At 34.6% G+C, this 19,683-nt stretch overlaps 1 protein-coding gene across 9 annotated transcripts in view; it reads left to right on the forward strand.

Moving 5' to 3' along the window:
* The window catches only part of LOC136035226 (uncharacterized), a 74,209-nt gene extending 58,302 nt beyond the window's left edge, over window positions 1-15,907 (forward strand). For 5 of the 9 annotated variants that reach the window (XM_065716847.1, XM_065716846.1, XM_065716849.1 and 2 more), the window contains 2 exons: window positions 3,849-3,988; window positions 8,060-14,581. In XM_065716847.1, coding sequence (XP_065572919.1) covers window positions 3,849-3,967 — 119 coding nt within the window. In that variant the 3' untranslated portion in view covers window positions 3,968-3,988; window positions 8,060-14,581. Of the gene's footprint in view, window positions 1-3,848; window positions 3,989-8,059; window positions 14,582-15,374 lie in introns of those variants that run through there. The other 4 variants (XM_065716850.1, XM_065716852.1, XM_065716851.1 and 1 more) reach the window with 2 other exon arrangements.
* Window positions 15,908-19,683: the final 3,776 nt, after the last annotated feature.

Genomic DNA, 19,683 nt, shown 5'->3' on the forward strand with positions numbered 1-19,683 from the left:
CTTGGATGTGTTCTGTATAATTAACAAGTACCAAAAGATCTTTAGAAATGAAACATGTCACAAGTGCTACTAAATGTAACAAATACCAGAATTGCTGCTAAAATATATCACTTAAATTCTAAAACCGCAACCAACTTATTGAGTCTAGTCCACGTAGACAAAGCGAGTTGTGGAGGCCACTGATGTGATACAATTGGAGTTTGCAGTTTATGTATTTAAAAAAAAAGTAGTTGGATAGAACAATAATGTTAGTTGTTTGGTTCTTAAAGGTTAATTAAACCATGAACGTTAAAAAGGTTAATGAACTTTATATCACGGTATTATTTAAGAACAAACAAAAAGTAAATTAAAAAAAAAACACTAGGCGGCAAACAAATGGTGCAACAGCACAGTTTTTTAGAAATTAGTACCTATTACAGTTGATATATTGTACTTATTGCTTTGAAGTTTTGAAACCGGTTTGTTCTCGAGTTTTGTACATCGTAAAACATGACTAAGTGGCGTATAATGCCTAAGTACCGGATTTTTTTCATAGATAGAGAGAGAGAGAGAGCTGGATATCCCGGTATTATTTAAGAACAAACAAAAAGTAAATTAAAAAAAAAAACACTAGGCGGCAAACAAATGGTGCAACAGCACAGTTTTTTGGAAATTAGTACATATTACAGTTGAAATATTGTACTTATTGCTTTGAAGTGTTGGAACCGGTTTGCTCTCGAGTTTTGTACATCGTTAAACAAGACTAAGTGGCGTATAATGCCCAAGTACCAAAATTTTTTCATAGAGAGAGAGAGAGCTGGATATCCCGGTATTATTTAAAAACAAACAAAAAGTAAATTAAAAGAAAAACACTAGGCGGCAAACAAATGGTGCAACAGCACGGTTTTTTAGAAATTAGTACCTATTACAGTTGATATATTGTACTTATTGCTTTGAAGTGTTGAAACCGGTTTGTTTTCGAGTTTTGTACATCGTAAAACATGACTAAGTGGCGTATAATGCCTAAGTACCGAATTTTTTCATAGATAGAGAGAGAGAGAGAGCTGGATATCCCGGTATTATTTAAAAACAAACAAAAAGTAAATTAAAAGAAAAACACTAGGCGGCAAACAAATGGTGCAACAGCACAGTTTTTTAGAAATTAGTACCTATTACAGTTGATATATTGTACTTATTGCTTTGAAGTGTTGAAACCGGTTTGTTCTCGAGTTTTGTACATCGTAAAACATGACTAAGTGGCGTATAATGCCCAAGTACCGAATTTTTTTCATAGAGAGAGAGAGAGAGAGAGAGAGAGAGAGAGAGAGAGAGAGAGAGAGAGAGCTGGATATCCCGATATTATTTAAAAACAAACAAAAAGTAAATTAAAAGAAAAACACTAGGCGGCAAACAAATGGTGCAACAGCACGGTTTTTTAGAAATTAGTACCTATTACAGTTGATATATTGTACTTATTGCTTTGAAGTGTTGAAACCGGTTTGTTCTCGAGTTTTGTACATCGTAAAACATGACTAAGTGGCGTATAATGCCCAAGTACCGAATTTTTTTCATAGAGAGAGAGAGAGAGAGAGAGAGAGAGAGAGAGAGAGCTGGATATCCCGATATTATTTAAAAACAAACAAAAAGTAAATTAAAAGAAAAACACTAGGCGGCAAACAAATGGTGCAACAGCACAGTTTTTTAGAAATTAGTACCTATTACAGTTGATATATTGTACTTATTGCTTTGAAGTGTTGAAACCGGTTTGTTCTCGAGTTTTGTAAATCGTAAAACATGACTAAGTGGCGTATAATGCCCAAGTACCGAATTTGTTTCATAGAGAGAGAGAGAGAGAGAGAGAGAGAGAGAGAGAGAGAGAGAGAGAGAGAGAGAGAGAGAGAGAGAGAGAGAGCTGGATATCCCGGTATTATTTAAAAACAAACAAAAAGTAAATTAAAAGAAAAACACTAGGCGGCAAACAAATGGTGCAACAGCACAGTTTTTTAGAAATTAGTACCTATTACAGTTGATATATTGTACTTATTGCTTTGAAGTGTTGAAACCGGTTTGTTCTCGAGTTTTGTACATCGTAAAACATGACTAAGTGGCGTATAATGCCTAAGTACCGAATTTTTTCATAGATAGAGAGAGAGAGAGAGCTGGATATCCCGGTATTATTTAAGAACAAACAAAAAGTAAATTAAAAAAAAACACTAGGCGGCAAACAAATGGTGCAACAGCACAGTTTTTTAGAAATTAGTACATATTACAGTTGAAATATTGTACTTATTGCTTTGAAGTGTTGGAACCGGTTTGCTCTCGAGTTTTGTACATCGTTAAACAAGACTAAGTGGCGTATAATGCCCAAGTACCAAAATTTTTTCATAGAGAGAGAGAGAGCTGGATATCCCGGTATTATTTAAAAACAAACAAAAAGTAAATTAAAAGAAAAACACTAGCCGGCAAACAAATGGTGCAACAGCACATTTTTTTAGAAATTAGTACCTATTACAGTTGATATATTGTACTTATTGCTTTGAAGTGTTGAAACCGGTTTGTTCTCGAGTTTTGTACATCGTAAAACATGACTAAGTGGCGTATAATGCCCAAGTACCGAATTTTTTTCATAGAGAGAGAGAGAGAGAGAGCTGGATATCCCGATATTATTTAAAAACAAACAAAAAGTAAATTAAAAGAAAAACACTAGGCGGCAAACAAATGGTGCAACAGCACAGTTTTTTAGAAATTAGTACCTATTACAGTTGATATATTGTACTTATTGCTTTGAAGTATTGAAACCGGTTTGTTCTCGAGTTTTGTACATCGTAAAACATGACTAAGTGGCGTATAATGCCCAAGTACCGAATTTTTTTCATAGAGAGAGAGAGAGAGAGAGAGAGAGAGAGAGAGAGAGAGAGAGAGAGAGAGAGAGAGAGAGAGAGAGAGAGAGAGAGAGAGAGAGAGAGCTGGATATCCCGATATTATTTAAAAACAAACAAAAAGTAAATTAAAAGAAAAACACTAGGCGGCAAACAAATGGTGCAACAGCACAGTTTTTTAGAAATTAGTACCTATTACAGTTGATATATTGTACTTATTGCTTTGAAGTGTTGAAACCGGTTTGTTCTCTAGTTTTGTACATCGTAAAACATGACTAAGTGGCGTATAATGCCCAAGTACCGAATTTTTTTCATAGAGAGAGAGAGAGAGAGAGCTGGATATCCCGATATTATTTAAAAACAAACAAAAAGTAAATTAAAAGAAAAACACTAGGCGGCAAACAAATGGTGCAACAGCACAGTTTTTTAGAAACTAGTACCTATTACAGTTGATATATTGTACTTATTGCTTTGAAGTGTTGAAACCGGTTTGTTCTCGAGTTTTGTACATCGTAAAACATGACTAAGTGGCGTATAATGCCCAAGTACCGAATTTTTTTCATAGAGAGAGAGAGAGAGAGAGAGAGAGAGAGAGAGAGCTGGATATCCCGATATTATTTAAAAACAAACAAAAAGTAAATTAAAAGAAAAACACTAGGCGGCAAACAAATGGTGCAACAGCACAGTTTTTTAGAAATTAGTACCTATTACAGTTGATATATTGTACTTATTGCTTTGAAGTGTCGGAACCGGTTTGTTCTCGAGTTTTGTACATCGTAAAACATGACTAAGTGGCGTATAATGCCTAAGTACCGAATTTTTTTCATAGATAGAGAGAGAGAGAGAGCTGGATATCCCGATATTATTTAAAAACAAACAAAAAGTAAATTAAAAAAAAAACACTAGGCGGCAAACAAATGGTGCAACAGCACAGTTTTTTTAGAAATTAGTACCTATTACAGTTGATATATTGTACTTATTGCTTTGAAGTGTTGGAACCGGTTTGTTCTCGAGGTTTGTACATCGTAAAACATTGCAAGGGAAACAACGTGAAGGAAACTAAACATGCCAACATGTCAAGGCGAAATGGCATATCAACTTGTCACTAAATATTTTGTCAAAACAGGGCAGTAAGTATAGGTTTTACCTCACACCTCTCTTAAACTTTCCCTTAAAAAAAGATTAAATAAAAATCTGCGAACTTTTTCGCAGGGGTTTATTATCCTCGGTATATTTGAGGAGCTGAAAATACAAATTTAACTGTTTATGACATATTTTCCTATATGAAATATATTTAGATTTTTGCAAATTAGCGTCACTGACTTTAAGCGACTAACTTTAACTGGGACGTGTTCTCACTTGATTGTTCGAGTCTTAAAGATGGCGAAAGATTATGTCGGTTGTAAATTAATTAATTACTTGTTCTAATGCACATTTTATCTTCAGTAGTGCCAATAGGGGGGGGGAATTTGGGGACCTAAATTGTTTGCCCCCTCACTGGATTTAGAAAAACATTTTTTTTTTGTATTATCATTGAAGAAACGTGAAACGTATAATCGCAAAGTGTTTTGACTATGGAGAACCGATGGATTTTTATAAATACCACTGTCAGCTCAACCTGTTCATCTCAACTGAACCTCTGTGTATTTATACTCTCAAATCATTCAATTCAACATCCCCATTCAATTCAATAGCCCTATTATTCAATCTTAACTCAAGTCGACCTAGCCTTAAAATTTAATGGAAGTTGAGTTAAACGGGAGTTAAGTTACATAGGGTTGAGATACACACACACCAAGAAGCAAATTTCCTCTTATTTTTTATTAGTTGTAATAACAAAAGATTCGTGCTCAACAGTTTAACATAAATAAAAATGAAATGTTATATGGTATTTCTAAGTTTGAATTCTGTAATAAATGTATGAGTCCCTCTAAAAAATTAGAGCAATTAAGTATGCCTACCGATTTTAAATTAACAAATTTCTAATAATTATTATGCCAGATTGGTATATTTTTTCATGTCACCATCAAAATGCTACGGAATCAAGTGTAATTGCATACAAAAAATGTCTCCGGTAGGATTTGAAACCGTCGACAAAATACTTCAATAGTAAGATAATAATATGTGTCTGTCGGCTGGAAGCGGTAGCGCGCTTCTGTAACTCAAGTGGGGGTCGGAACCCGTGGATGGTTTGAGGATGGGGTTCCTCTGACCTAGTTGTCCATGTTGAGTAGGCGTCCGCACTAAGTCTTGCGTCAACATCGTGACCCTACCGGAAGCTTGGATCACGAGGTTGTTTAAAGAGGCGTGTACCGGGCCAGAGGGGAAACTCAGCAGCCAGAAGTGCCCGCGTTGGACAGTAGTGGGACAGCGCCTGTGAGTGGGTGGTACGTTGGAGCCTGTTCAATATAACCAGACCTGGTTCCATCTTGCATATTTTTGCCAAATTCAAATTTTAAGAAATCGGTTAGACTGACCGTGGAATTGTGTCAATTTGAAATGGAATCTTTTATATATATATATATATATATATATATATATATATATATATATATATATATATATATATATATATATATATATATATATATATATATATATATATATATATATATATATATATATATATATATATATATATATATATATATATATATATATTATATATATATATATATATATATATATATATATATATTGCCCATTGTTCACATATAGTTTTTTTTTATGGAAAAATAAATGGAAGTGTACTTTGGGGGAAATATCCGCGGGGAGGATTTCCGGGGGATTTCTGGGTGATAAGAAGGGACGGGGATTTCCTGGCAATATCTGAAAAATGATCTGAAAGTAAGGAGTGACATTTAAAATTAAAATGTACAGAAGTTATTCTCTATATGAGTAAGTCTGTCCTATTTATTTTCATTGTTTTTTAAGACGGGGTGGGGAGAGGCTCACAGCCACTGGCTCAGGACTTTTGATCATGGTGATTCCAATGATGCATTGGAATCACGAGCTACAGTTTCCACTAAGGTGGAACTGCTAGCTGTAGTTTCCACTTTCTGGACCAAATGATTACATTTGTTTCACACATCCTTTCAGTAAAATAAAAGTTAATCTTAAATGCGAATAGTGGGGGATGGGGGGCAGCTGTTTCACCATTTGGAGCAGACTCTATACCGCGCTTAGGCGTGTGTCATGTGGTATAAATTGTTCTTTAAAATGACCGACTGATCTACCTCTTTTTTAAGAGGGAGGGGGCACACGTTCCTTGGAGAAGAGTAGGCCTGTTTCATTTTAGAGGATCTGAAAAGTGTTCAAATGGATGTAACTGTCTTTCAGACTTTATCCACGGTAAAACGGGCTCGCTTACATTAACTATTGGAACCTTGTGTTTCGAGGAGAGACATGGAGGAGGAGGGCATGATTGTAAAATTGAATAGTTGTGGCACAGCTTCATTCGGCTATAAACATTGGCTTCTTAGATTTTCTTAGAAGTATCGAAAATATATTATATTTCAAACTTTATTTTTTGTTGCTTATGGCTCTAGATTAATAGGTTCCAACCAACTTTAGGCCTTGCCCCACCTGGGAAATCTAGAATCCTAATGTCCCCTCCTATTATTAAAATTTTGTTATTCAAAATTCTACATGTGGGCCTATTCACCCGAAGGAAACTTAAAAGGCCATTAACTCGGCTTTTTTTTGCGGGTCGTCCTCTTGGCATATTTTTTGCTAATGAAAAATATTGTGCGTATAAAACACCTTTTATACAATACAGGGTGCTATTACAATACATCATGAATCTTCTTTGCTCTTTAAATGCATATAAATGTGACGTCATTCAATTTATTCATTGAATTTCGTCATTATCTTTTTCCAAGTTAAAATAGTAAAACATAGTCAGCCAAAGGTTGCATGTTCTGCCCATGACCTAAATATTGCCAAGTCCCACCGAAGAGATCTGCACCAGACGTCGAGAATCACAGCTCCTGGTCAAAGATTACGCAATCTAAGCAAGTTTTCAGTGCCTGTTTTTAGCCAAGTATTCTAACTGGAATATAGCTTGGATTTGTTTTGAATATTTCAAACGACTTGACTGGGAGACAGGTCGGCCACGCCCCTTTTTAAATATTTAACAATATTTGACGGCGTGTTTACATGTTTTGTTATCCCTTACGAAGTTTGTAAATTGTTCGAACGAAAAGAAGAAGAAGAGGAAAAATTTCTCCAGAATTCCATTTCCATCAATGTTTACTATCAATTTTTGTTGGAAAAGACCATATAGCAGTTTTTATTGAAAGAACAAAAGAGCATGAATAAATTACCGAAGTGGAAGCTGGGGCTAGTGTAAAAGAATCACCAACGCCATCTAGCGTTTGACGTTTAATGATTTTGTAGCGTAATAATAACAGTGTGAGTTGTTTAATTGGCAAAATTAGTCTAGTAATAAGTGTCTCTTCTCATTTTCGGAAAAATAAGAAACACGCCAAGAAACGCCAAACATTAGCTGGTGCTGGTGTTTCTGTTGAACACAATTAAGAATTTTGATATGTAAGATCTGAGAAAAATCGGTTTACCTGCCTGCATTCGGAGACAATTAGCTTAGGCTCAGTGGAAAAACTACGTTGTCGGTATATTTTCATCAAATATTTAATACATTGAGTTGGTATTTTGGTTTGGTTAGGTTGGGTTAGGTTTTTGTATATTTCATTAGGATAAACCTAACTTTACTTCTTGGGTATGTTCTGTATAATTAACTAGTGCAACTAAATGTAACAAATACCAAAATTGCTGCTAAAATGTATCACTTAAATTCTAAAACCGCACCCAACTTATTGAGCCTAGCCCACGCAGGCAAAGAATTTAGTCTCAAATAGTTTTCTATCAATTAATTTATTTATATATATATATATATATATATATATATATATATATATATATATATATATATATATATATATATATATATATGTATGTATATATATATATATATATATATATATATATATATATATATGTATATATATATATATATATATATATATATATATATATATATATATATATATATATATATATATATATATATATATATTAATTCCAATTAAAAATTCATTTTGATATTTATCATTAATTTTTTATGCTTCAAAACTTATAATAAAATTTCTATATCTTTTTATAGTCATTCCATTTTCTTCCAGCACTGTTTTATGACTCTCTCTTTACTAACGTTTTTGGCATTTCAAATGGTACAACTGCAGCAGAAAAGATGCTTGATAAATTGTCAGAGACCTCTACAGAGAATATAACTTGAAAATGAGAAGAATATCAGCAATCCTGAAACAGAAATCGATAACGTCGACAAGAGAGTAGAGAAGTCCAACAAGGAAAATCCTCTTCTGAACAAGGAAAAGTTATATTAGGTGAATTCAATATCTAATTTTAATAGTGAATAATGTATCTTCATGCTTAAAACAAAATGTAGATCCAATAACTTGTTATAGTATTTTCAAGTTTGCTTATTAACATAATAAATAATAATGATTATACTTACAAATAAATGATAAAATCTTCCAGACCTCTTGATAGCGACATCGAACCGATGGTTCTTTTTGATTTTCATGATAACAGGTAGAAAAATACATCGTTACAAATATAAAGAATAAAAGAAAAAAATCTCGGTTTCCTTGAGGTGAGAGAGTAATCTCTCCCCCTAACCTCTCTCACTTTTCCTCTTCGCCATTTTTGCCGCAATGAGATTAAGAATATCTCCTAGAACTTAGAAAGCACTCAGAAAAGAAATCTAAAAGAAAACACTAAGAGTATTTTGTTTTTGTGTGTTGGCTTCCAGAAAGAGGGTTCAAGTAATTTTAAGTATACATAATTTTCATAGAACTGTTGGCAACAAGTAAAATATAATTCTTTTTAATCTCTGTCCATTACACCATAAAAATAATTTTATTATCAAAGCAGATACTCTATTTTAAAATCGGACTTATGGTTTTGACGAAAATAACCAAATTATCGTGTAAATTCTAGCTGTTTCATGATTTCTAAAAATAAAGTTGTATTATAGTATGAATTTTACAAAAATGCTAAATGGTTGTGATTTTTCTATTTTACAAGATTTCGGGTTAAAGTTTCCACACTTCCGCATTTGATCATGTTCGAAAAACCAGGCTTATATTCACTGTCCCTGGTACTTAAAAACAAACTGTCATTGAGCCATTCATATGAGCCATTCAGAACTTTCAAAGGAGTCCGTCAAGGAGGCACACTGTCACCGAAATTCTTCACTTTATACATTAATGATTTGGCAAAGTACCTTGAACAGAGATGAGCCCCGGTTGTCTCACTAGCGAATTATTTACTGTTTACTTATTTACTGTTCGATTATGATACGGCTTTGGTGGTAAAGTCAGCCAAGGAGCTTCAAACTCTCCTGAATTTATCTGAAGCTTACCAAAAAGCAAATAAATCAAAGCTAAGGTTATTCAAGACTAAAATTGTCATTTTTCATAGTGGGAAACCCAACGGACAACATGATTTGTCATTTACTTATAAAGGTGAGTCAATAAAGATAGTCCCTCAGATATATGTATTTGGGACACGAATTCGCAGCAAATGGGGACTGGACGGAACACATCAAGTTGACGATTTCTCATGGAAAGGCAGCTGCATTTGCTCTACTCCAGCAAAAACACATAATGGGAATGTGGGGGCCACTATATGCATCGCTTCTTCCATCGATTCTTCTGTTGCTTTGTGCAGGTCCGTAAATTACGCAGTAATTTTCAATCAGAGTAGACTGCAGTTGATTGCTATTGATAGGTTTTGGTGCTTGACAAACAAAAAAACTACAGTCAAGACAAAACTTGTTTTCACATTGAAATTCTTGACACTAACTGCGTCGGTGTAGACCAGGCCATTACTCCCCCATTTTCATTTTCACTCTGCACCATTTATTTCATGTGCATCATCCCAGATATAGTTTCGTCTTTAGCCTGTTCCGAAACTTTGCCTTCATGTTTGACAAGACTGAGAACTTCTGTTCTGACTCAACAGACGAATGGGGGAGACAGCATAGCTGCAACGTAAATTCGCAAAGATCAGCAAACATCGGTTTCCCCTACCATCATTCACAAATCGCAAGTTTTTCCACAACATATCAGGTTCAAAAATGTCTGCCCTAGACTCTAATTCTAACCACTGCATATCAAGGATGTCTCTTTTTCCCTCCATTTTCCTATCAGCATTCCTCAACCAATTTGAAAATTGAACCATGAGTGGTAATAGTGTTCTGACTGAACTGTTCAAAGTAACGACCGGGTCGATCTACTCGATGGTCTTGAGCGTTCCATCTTTGCTGTTGAACCTCTTTGCAATAACCCTGCTGGCCTCAGTTTATTGCAATTCTGCAAGCTTCGGCAGAAAAGGATGACACGCACTGTTTGGCCCGATGTTCAATTTGCCCAGAAGAAGAACTATATTCAGGAGTGTATGATCCTCCAGGAAGAGTTTAAAACTTCCTCATGTACAGCCCTTTCTGCTACACTGAGCTTCACAAAGCACTTCAATAGAGAAGTAAAATGAAGTTCTGGTGCTATTCAGAATACTGTGAGCGCTAATTGCTCTGCTCAGAAACTTTAGATTGAGCACATTGATCTTTTTCTGCGTGAAAGACAGAAAATATAGATATGCTTTGCAGAAAGGATCGCTCATGAAACGGTAAATCGGGCGTGCCTTCTTTCGACTACCCCTATCAGTGTCAGTGTTCTTATATTGATTACCCTGGAACAGAACCAAGACACTCCACTGTTCTAAAATCCTGTAAACCACTGCTTCAAGAGACAGCCATCGCGTTGCACTGATGGACAGCAGTCTGTGTTTGGCAATATTTGTTAACTCTTGAAACTGTTTATACTCCTTGACCGGTTTTGAACTTAAACCAATATAGTTTACTATGTCTCTACTAAATCTTCTAAGCTTTCAGGTAAAAGTTTTGAAGCGTGAGAAAAGCACAGAGCTAAGGAGTGACTAGAACAGCCTAAGGTAAACAGGTGAGGCACCTATTTTTTGAGTATATAATAATTGTTTCCAACACAAATTTTGGCTATAAGTTAAAAACTTATTATTTATTGCCAATAACTTCTTTTTCTTCCTAAAAATACATGGCTTGCAGAAACCATGTAACAGTTAGCATTTCAAACATGAAACGATTGTATAGAAAGCTCTCCAGGTAATATTTTCTAGCTTTTCAAGTCATTTTTAAGGGTCAAGCACCTTTTGGAGCTACCTATTTCCAGGTATGATCGCAATTCGCAGGTTCAGTATGACTAGAAACGGCTTTCAAATTGCTTAAATAAATGTGTCATGGCGACAGAGGACCTCAAAATAAGCAAGTTTTTATCAGTTGGCACCAGGACTGCAAGCTATCTTATATCCCTATGTTTGAACCATTTCTCCATTCGCATCACAATAACAGGATTAGCATGGGTTTTACCTATATTGGGAGGAAACACCCATTAGAAAGACAAGTCAATTATTTTGGAGGACTTAAAAGTTTGCGGTTGCAGGAAAAAAACATAGAAAACTTCATGATTCTGCCCCCCCCCCCCGTGAGGACTTAACATAAGCCTACCATCGGGTGCTGTACATCCTTTTGTGTTAAATTGTTCACCAATTTTGAGCAAAAACCATGCATCCTTGTGCTTCGAACACATCTCTGACTATTTAAAACTGTCATTAAAAATAAATTATTGACTGCCGATTCCTCAATAAAAATGAAACTTGTTGGTTGTATCGACGCTTAAGACTTTCAATGCTTCACGCCATATAAGGATATTAACCAAAACGTCGAAAGGACTGAAACTGAAGCCAGAGTGTTTAAAGTATCAATTCAGACAGAAAAAATGTTAGAATTTTGTTCAACAATATGAAACTTCGACACAAAAATCATTTTTTTCATATTTCTGGAAAATTTCAAATCCTCAAATTTCCCAATTAATTAACTCGATTCCGTTTATATAAAATTAATTAAATTTAAATCATTTGGCAGCATAGTTATGGTTGGTACTAAATGTTCAGAGTTGACACCATGGAACTTGCAGATAAACTAGTTTGTTACTGTTGAACTTAATTATTCGTTTCCTTTACATAAAATTCTTTTTTTATGATACTAGTGTTTTTTTCATAAATCAAGCTTCACATGAAGAGGCGGGAGATATCCACCTCTTTATCATTAGAGCTTTTCAAAAATTGATAATTACATAATTTGCATACTAATTTTTCACGATTTTGTCATGGCTTTATATAAAACAATCAAAAGTGATTGTTATACATATACCAACATGCATTAGCTGTTTTGTATGTAATGCGAGTTGAACAAATTCTTATTGTAATTTTCCATTAATTTCCAATAATTGGTAGTGTGTACAGAATGAAGTGTCTAGAGGTGGTTGTGCCGTCAACATTAACGCAAATCCTTCAATCATGCAGAATGGGTTTGAATTTGTACCATGTAATGTAGAAGAAGTTGAAAAAATTGTTTGTAGCCTTAAATCAAATTCTTCTGGTGTAGATGGATTGAACCTAAAGGCTTTTAATTATGTGTCGGTGTATCTTTTGCCGGTACTGGTTTATTTAATTAATCTCTCAATGGTTAAAGGACATTTCCCGTCGGAACTGAAACGATCTAAAATCATACCTTTACAGATAGGTGGGGACCCCTCAGACCCCTGTAATTGGCGACCAATTTCCATTTTACCTTTATTTAGTAAAATTTATGAAAAATTTATTTATAAACGATTGTATGATTTTTTGGATTCGAAGAAAATTTTGTATAATGGATAGTTTGGTTTCGGAAGTAAACATTCCACTAGTCATGCAGTACACCATCTTTTAAGTTTTGTTGATAATGCGCTTGAAATTAATACGGTTCCTTTAACTGTTTTTGTAAATTTCGGTAAGGCTTTTGACAGTGTTGATTTTAATACTCTCCTTAGTAGACTAAGTGGGCTTGGGTTAGGTAGTACTTGTGTAAAGTGGTTTTCATCGTATTTGCATGGCCGGACTATCAAAGTTGCTTTATCAGATATATCAAGCAGCTAGTTCGGTGTTAAGTGTGGAGTGCCTCAAGGTTCCGTGCTGGGACCTCTACTTTATCTTATTTATGTTAATTCGTTGGCTTCACATGTTGGAGTTGAAGCGCTGACCTCTTTTGCGGACGACACTGCGATAACAGTAATTGGTAGTTGTTTGGTGCAGGTTGCACATAAGGCTAATTTAGCTCTTGAACGTTTGCGCAGTTTTATAGTAGGTAGCTCCCTAGAAGTTAATGCATCTAAAACAAATTACATTATATTTAGTAGAACAGGTAGGTTACTTAATGATAATAATAACATTTGTTTTGGACATTTACCCATTAAACAAGTTTTTGAAATTAGGTATTTGGGGTTTTATTTAGATAATAACATTAGTTGGAAAAAGCATTGTAGTGTTATTGGTGCTAAAATGGCTGGGGGTCTAGGAATTTTGAGACGTGTAAAAAAACACTTTTCCGTTCAAGATTTTAAAAATCATTTATTTTTCCCTTGTTCATCCTTATATAGATTATGGTTGTGTTCATTGGGCTAGCAATTTCTTCGCTAATTATAAAAGGATCCAGATTTTGCAAAATAAAAGCATTCGATTGATTGCGGACATAAAAGAGCAGGTTGAATCCAAAACTACTGCTAGCTTTTCCCGGTGTAATGTTTTAAATGTTGGTCAGATTCGTGACTACCAGGCATCAATTTTTGTGTTCCAGAGCATAAAACATATATGCCCTGAGTATTTTCATGATTATTTTTCCATGAATCAGGAGTACCATAATTATGATACAAGAAATTCACAACTTTTAAGCCATGAACAAAGAAAAACAGTTAGGTCATCATATGTGGTTCGTAATCTGGGGCCTTCTGTTTGGAATAGTTTGCCGGCTGGCATCAGGGAGTCTGTCACTTTATATGGGTTTAAAAATAAATTGAACACATTTTATTTAAGTAATAGATTTTGAAGGGCAGGAGGCTTTTGATGTTTTTTTTGCAGTTTATTGATGTGGGTGGGGGCTGAATAAATGATAAATGATAATGTAAATGATATTTAATATGATTATTTTGTTGCATTTTGTTCATGTGTATGTGTTGTTGTTTTTCTATATATAAGATAGGCTAGGTGGTTAATCATGAGATGTTATGTTTAGATATTTATTTATAAGATGTAAATCATAATATGAAATTGCAGTACAAGTCCTTAGGACTTTCTTTTTGCTGCAATAATTTATTAGTGTTGTCATTTTTATTTATGTTTGTATTGTGGATAAAATAAAACTTACCTACCTACCTACCTACCTACCATTGTTCTAAAATATTAATTTGAATTTTAAAATAGGTTTTGCGTTGAATTTTAATATAAATCAAGTCAAATATGATATTTTGCTTAAAAATAGATTCCTTTGCGAGGGATTAGAGACTCAGGAGAATAAAATGGCAAAATAGACAATCAGTTATTCTACCTGGTGACCCGTAAATATTGTTAATGAATGTAATTTGACAAGTGCTAGTATCAGGGTAGCTAAGTAAAAACATTCTTAATTAATGGGCGTGCATCTGTTAATTACGAACGGAAAGTGGACTAAATCATGGGCTAATAATGACACTAAGATTATAAAAAAAAAAAAAGAATTAACCCGACATATTTCAATTAATCTTTTATATCTAAGAAGGCACATCAAGAATTTCTATTGAGGAGGGGAGGTAAAATAAAAAATGGTACTTGTGTATTATTCAGAACACACTGAATAAGTGAAGTTAGGTTCTTTCGTGAAACAAACTACGACGCAGGTACATTTTATGAGAAAATCCGGTTTCATAGCCACAAAGACAAAACTTGATTTAATACGCATACGCATAGTGATAGAGGATAGTGTCTGAGCATGGATTTTGAAATGAAGATTTGGGATTTGCCAAAGACTGAAAAAGAGGCAATTATATTTTTCCAGGATAAGGGGTTGTTGCCCACAACAAAACAGTGCGTCAATGGACACAGCATGACTTTATGCTCTTACGAGAAGGAACATTACGAGAAGGAACGCATAGTGATAGAAGTAATTAACCCAGCTTCACTTATTGAGTGTGTTCTGAATAATACACAAATACCTAAAAAACTTCAAACTCATCACAATTTTGTTTATGTGCAATTTTCATGACTCAGACAAAAATCTTAGAGGAGGGAGAGGGGGATACAAACCTGGTAGCATCCCACCTCTAGATACAGGCTTGGAGGCTATTAGTAGCATAGAAAGCAAAAACATGTGACTATACACGATTATAGGCTAAGAATCCTCAAGGATTGGCGACTATTGACATAAATTAGAAGGACAAGAAAAACCGAGTCAAAGATAAGAAATTCGACCGGCTGTTATTAATGCAACTATCTTTAAAATTGCAGGCCAATGACAATGTTCTGATTTTTCAGGATCAAGAAAGAGAAGCCAAATACATACATATGAGATAAAAGCCTCTTTGGCAAGATCTTTTAACTGTACCGCTTGTTATTTTAACTGTGCCTCCTTTTGAATGAACTTCAAATCAGTTTTGTGCATGTTTTTAATCAAATAGGATATTTATCTTCGACTAAGATTTAAGATCTTTATCAAAGGTAGGCAACAAAGAAATAAAATATAAATTTAACTTATAAAAAACAGCGAAGTCATAGCACTTTCGTAGAATTTCGATTTTTCCCAAACTCGACTTTGATCAGTTGTTATGGACAATTAGAGCACTAGAACTTTCAATCGAATGCGCTTATTTCCAAGTTTCTATGACAACTCCTCCTATGCGAAGTGCCTTGGTCATTAAAAATTTATAATTATATATTGTGACTACATCGATCCTCACTTCAGCACTGCTATTATGCTACCTATGATTTCTGGTCGTTTTTGAATTTTAATCATTATAGTAATTTATATCTGCTGACTTTATCTCTGGATTGTTATATATTCTTTAGACTATTTTGTACCAATTGTATGTCTCACAAGAGGGGAGGCTTATTCCCTTCTGAAGTTTATACAATTACTTATTCCATAAAAACCTCTTATGCCCCCGGAGCATAACTTAAAACCCTTTTCCCAGGGCTCTGAGAGGTTGTGTCAACGCTGAAGGCATTGTTATGCGTTCCTTGGACCATTTTTTAACAAAATGACTATCTCAAAATTTATGTTGGATACATTTAGGAAAAAGAGGACGTGGGTGGAGGAGGATGGCTTGTTACCTTCTGACCCCTTCTGCATCTTAAAAACGGCACTGGAACTTCTGATTTTAGATACAATGATCCCCCTTCAAAGTTTATATCACCGTCCCTTCCATGAAAATCTTTTAAGATAATAATGGGTAACTAGTATAACTCTTAACCCTTGCCTTGAAATATTTCGGGTGGGGGTGTATCCTCTCCAAAAGCATATTTACTGGACCCTTCAAATATGCTGAACAAAATGGCAATCTCAAAATTTGATTGGACACGTTTGGGGAAATGATTGGCATGGGGAGGGGAGGACTGGTCGCACTCAAATAACTTTTGATTCTGAGAAAGGGCCTTAGAACTTTCAACTTCCAATCGAGCTCAACTTCCATTCCAATCCCTTTCTACACGAAGTGCCCAGGTTGGAAGTATAAACTAAACTTTAACCTTATCACTCTTTCCTTCATTAAAAAAAAGAAGTTTTTTTTTACTTAAAGTTAGGAGCAACATTGAAACTTAAAACGAACAGAAATTAGTCCGTATATGAGGAGGGCTGCCCCTTCCGCAATACCCCTGTCTTCACGCTAAGTTTTTTTAAAGAATTTTAAAAACAGGTTTTGATTCAATCCCACGGCCCCTGTGTTTCAAGAATCGTTCTCAAATAAATGAGACAAAAGGTCAAAAATTAGCGTAGGGAGAGGGTTTTGAGGAGGGGATAGCCCTCCTCATAGACGGAATAACTTCTGTTCGTTTTAAGCTTTAATGTTACTCCTAAATTTAGGTTAAAAAAACTTGTTCTTTTTATTCATTTCTCAACGTTTTTCAGATAATCCCAGAAAACCCACCCCTCTGTGGAATACGCCCCGATACGCCCCGACAAGAATTTCTCTTTATAAAGTTCTTCCCGTGTAGAATTCTTCTGCCACGAAAGTACCCCCGGGCAATTCCATCCCTGCTGTGAATTCTTCCCAGAAATTTTTTGCTTACGATTCAGCCTGAAAAATACTCCTTAGCATAATTTTATTTGAAAGAAAGGCTTGTTTTCATTTAATTCCTGTTCCTTTTTAAGGTCATTTGGGAATGTCCCTGTGTGGAAACCCCTCCCCTTATTTGAGAGTTTCTCCCGCAGAAATTCCCCATGGAAAATCTCTCCTGGCGATAATTCCTCCCATGGAAAATCTTTACTGTGGGTATTCCTCCCCCCATAAAGATCCTCAGAGAATTTGAAATCGCTGAAAATTTTCCCCTGACAATTCCCTCAAAGTCTCTCAGTATATACCCACCCCCATGTAAAATTTCCCCTGAGAAGCTCATTCCCAGAAATTTCAATACCAATGGGAAATTCTCCCCATAGAAAGCTCATTCCCAAAAGATCCTCTTCCCCCCCCCCTTGAAAAATGTCGATATATTTTCCCTATAACAAATACTATATGCAAGCAATGGGCAAACTTCATAACTTGTGACCCTTCCTCTGGAGGTTCTGAGGGGTCATATCATCTCGAAAGACACAGCTGTTGTACCTTTCAACTATACTGAACAAAAGGGCCACCTCAAAATTTTGATCAGACGACTTATTGAAAAAAAGGCGTGGGATGGGGGCTAGCTGTCTTCCAATTATTTGCTCACTTAAAAAATAAGACAATATAACTTTTAATTTTCGCTTGAACGAGTCCTCTCACGATATTTTAGTACTATTGGTGCGATATGATCAGCCCTGGAAAAAGTAGCAATAAGAAATAAACACGAATCCATGATCTATTTTCTGGCAAAACCCCCAAAATTTCACACTTTTATAGATAGGAGCTTGGAACCCCTAAAGTAGGGTTCTCTAATATGCTAAAACTGATGGTTTGATTTCCGGTGATATTCTTTTACTTTTAGAGAATGTTTTTCACCTTTTTCGAAAATGTGGTGAATTTGTCTCAGGCTCGTAGCCTTTGGTGGATAACACTAAACTTAACGAATATTATATATTTGGAATCAACACAACAACTAATTGTTTTGATACATCTATTGATATCAAATTGATTCCAGTTCATCAAGAATCCAAATTTTTCCTTTTGTTAACTTTCTATTTTCAGTTAGTAATGCTTGATAAGTAGATAAATATTTTGCCTGACTGTTGGAAGCCGGAAGCGCTGGTTAACGAAAAAGGTGCCCGCTTGCCTGTTATTTTGACTATAGCGTGAAAGCGAGGAGAAATAAAATCATTGATAGTTGAAAGAATACAATTTTGTAAAGAATTTCAAGAGTATTTGCAAATAGTTGTCTTCGGGAAAGAGCCAGCAACTCCAAAATGTTTAGTATAAAAGAGTAGAAAGTAAGTATTTAAGTAAATTTAGTGCAAGTAGTTTTAACTCTACTTTGGTGAAAAATGACATTTTCTTTTATAAGAATATTTATGCAGCAGGGAAAGATTCTATTTTATGTTATAAATTCGTAAAATATATCCCTTTTAAGTCCCAAATTTCTAGAGTACGTCCCTTATTTGCCCTATTGTGTCCCGTCACATAGAATTATATCCTCCAGATATAAAAAATGAACAGTTCGCAAATCTGTAAGTAATAAAAAGTTCATCACCGCCAATAATGAATGAATTAAATTAAAATACTAGTGACTTTATTTCCGGTGACATAACTGTTCTATATCGGCATAAAAGAAGCTTCACATGAGGAGGCGGGAGATATCCACCTCTTATTTAGAGAAGCTTTTCAAAAATTAAGTTATTATCATTACTTGAAGTTAGCTTAATCAAAAGAAATTTAAATACTGTTGAGACTTAATATAAAACAATTAAAAGTGATTTTTATTCATTTATCAACATATAGTAGCTGCTTCGTAAGTAATACGAGTCCGAGAAAATCTTATTATAATTGTTCATTCTTCTGAAATATTAATTATTAGCTTAAAATATGATTATTTGCCTAAAATTGGTTCCTTTACGAGGGACTAGAAACTAACCAGAATAAAATTGCGAAATAGACAATCTAGTTATTCTACCTTCTGACAAGTAGATATTGTTGATTAATGCAATTTGACTAGTGTATCTAAGTAAAAACAATCGTGATTGGTGGGTGTGCATCTGCTCATTACGAACACAAAGTGGTCTAAATTATGGGGAAATAATGAAACTAAATTATAAAAGACAAAAATGAAAAGCCTATCACATTTCAATTAATCTTTTACGTCTATGAAGGCTCATCAAGGATTTTTGTTGGGGTAGGGAGGGAGAAAGGTACCATAAAAAACTTCAAACCTTATTAATTTGCCAAAGAAAGCAAAATCATACGAATATAGACTATAAAAGGCTAAAAATCCTCAAGGATTGGCGAATATAGAGGTTTTTACAGCCGAGAAAATGCGAAGTGCTCACCTACTGTTGACGTCAGGCAGCTTTAAACTGTGATTAAATAAAAAAAAAAACAGTTGTTTTTAACTGCAAGTAAGAAGCGACATAAAAACTTAAAACAAACAGAAATTATTCCGTATATGAAAAGAGTCGTCCCCTCCTCAACGCCTCGCTCTTTACGCTAAAGTTTAACTCTTT

The sequence above is a fragment of the Artemia franciscana genome, chromosome 14 (genome assembly GCF_032884065.1).
Source record: "Artemia franciscana chromosome 14, ASM3288406v1, whole genome shotgun sequence".
In the NCBI taxonomy this organism is placed as follows: Eukaryota; Metazoa; Arthropoda; class Branchiopoda; order Anostraca; family Artemiidae; genus Artemia; species Artemia franciscana.